Source organism: Agrilus planipennis, unplaced genomic scaffold, assembly GCF_000699045.2.
Source record: "Agrilus planipennis isolate EAB-ADULT unplaced genomic scaffold, Apla_2.0 scaffold75, whole genome shotgun sequence".
NCBI lineage: Eukaryota > Metazoa > Arthropoda > Insecta > Coleoptera > Buprestidae > Agrilus > Agrilus planipennis.
Genome location: NW_020439028.1, coordinates 889,783 through 892,015, shown reverse-complemented (window position 1 = coordinate 892,015; position 2,233 = coordinate 889,783). Strand labels below are relative to the sequence as shown.

Below are 2,233 nucleotides of genomic sequence, written 5' to 3'. Positions count from 1 at the left end.
CTGTAGGAAAGAGTGGAGGTACGTGTCCAGCCAGTCTTAGGACTGATGACCTTATGATGATGAAACAATTTTGCAATTTGCGTGCACAGTTCCTATGTAAATTTTTCCCTCATTCGAGTTATAAATTTTGCCACCAGATGGTGTATGCCCATTTGACGGATCCTAATACAATACGAAACGTTTACCGAACATAGAAATTACACAATTTTTGTCGGCATCTCTTCTATTTATATCGCATAAGCGGTGAATTTTCTAGTTTGATAACCCTCCCCCCTTTATCTTCATAAGTAGTGATATTTTAAAAATTCAAAATAATGGTTTATGTTATTTTTTATGATGATTTCATGTGTGATACTAGAATTTTCATAAACCTGTTAATGTATAGGGTATATGAAATCATACAAATGACGCGGTAAACGCCATCTGTAGTACAATGCTACATTTAGTGGATTCAATATGCTCAACAGCTACGCGCAGTTACGCCTAGATTCAGTTCAGTAAGTATCCATCTATTTAAATGGACCTTGTTGAGCATATTGAATCCACCAAGTGTAGCATTGTACTACAGATGGCGTTTGTAGGATTTCATAAAACGCACTGTGTTAAGGCAGCAAGTATAGTTGTACCCTAAATTTTTCTTCCTAAGAATACCTCATTTTTATATAACAAATCCCCCTCAATTCACAATCAAAACTACAGAACACGTAACTAATTGTTTAAATCAATTATTTTAACTTTTTAACCAATTCGTTCAAATATCCTTCCAATATCCCTTCTATTCCCATATAAAAAAGCCATGACATATTTTAACATTTCGGGGCGGGAATAATCGGCCAGTAGGCAGAATGTTAACTATAAAACTCTCTAATACGTATTCGAGAAAAATGGACTACCATAAATTACTACATAATTAATTTTTTGTGAGAACTTTTAAAACAATTGCTTATGATGGTTGGTTTTTTATCTCCTGTACACGCAGCGTGAACTTAACGATCATAAGTGATACAGCGGAACCACAGCTCACTATCATTATCGGAGTCATAACAAATAAAACGTAATTCTGTTTCAACTTCATCGTCTGAACAATCGTTAATACACACAAAGTTAGTATCAGCAATTTCTTATGCCGAAGGGTATAATGTGTTGCATACCTATTTACAAACAAATTGTTCACAAAAGTGAATTTTAACCACTCAAAGCAATGGTACTAACAGTTTCGAGCTCACAGTGACTGATAGGGGGTAAGAACTTGTATATATATATATATAAAAAGAAATACAAGTAAAAAATAGTATTCATACAAATGCAATTTGAAACCTTTGAAGAGCGTTTACACTTTGTTCAAGATATTCCGGAAGTTCGATTAGTTTAGGGCAATTAACAGAGAAGCAGGCGATGGTTCAAGGTAGACGTGGTTCAAGTTTACCACATTATGCATTTTCACTCGTGCGACATAGTGAGAGAAACTACTGACAAAGAAATGTATGTTATATTTTGCCTTATCCATATATAAAATAAAGGTATAAAAGATTGTTACCAGTAAAATTCCTTCCTGTATTGCAGCAAATTCCCATTCGCATTGCAAGAGGGCATGCCTCCACTTTTTCCTTTCTTACGTGAATAGGACACTCAATTGGTAAAACACACGTAAAGGAAGACTTGCAACCAGTCTCAGTTTTTGTAAACGTTTCTGTCTCCGTAGTTGGCGGGGTAGACTCTGTTACTGTTTTGTTGGTTACGAATTCAACTGCTTCAATATTTAAGATTTGCAAACAAAGTATTATCAGTACCATTTGTACAACATTGGTATCCTGGTGCCATGTATAATACATTATGAGATTATAACCTGAAATAAGAAATGGTAAATTGCACAATTTCTTCTTAATGAAAACCAAGCCCAGTGGCTGTTTGAGTTTGAGTCACATTTCCTTATATTTTCCGGACATTGTTATGGCGAAACGAGGATGTTTGTAATAAGGGGAGAGAAAGAGAGGAATCCAGATATGTGGTAGGTCTGACGGAGATTTTGTGAAGGTATTTAGAAAGGGAGAGGGAAACAATAAGTGTAATAATAAAATAATTTGTTTACCGTGAAAGATTAGAGTCAAAATAAGGTTGCAAATAATTTTATTGATGTAAAATCAATATCAATCATTTTATATGAAAATAATTACAACCCCATTTTGTTTCTGATCTTTTACACATTGTAACAAGAGAAAAAAATGGAATCCAT

The 2,233-nt window shown here is 34.2% G+C and overlaps 1 protein-coding gene across 1 annotated transcript in view; it reads right to left on the bottom strand.

Moving 5' to 3' along the window:
• The window catches only part of LOC108735994 (chorion peroxidase), a 65,148-nt gene extending 63,300 nt beyond the window's left edge, over nt 1-1,848 (bottom strand). Inside the window, exon 1 of the mRNA XM_025976457.1 lies at nt 1,538-1,848. Coding sequence (XP_025832242.1) covers nt 1,538-1,832 — 295 coding nt within the window. The 5' untranslated portion in view covers nt 1,833-1,848. The remainder of the gene's footprint in view (nt 1-1,537) is intronic.
• Nucleotides 1,849-2,233: the final 385 nt, after the last annotated feature.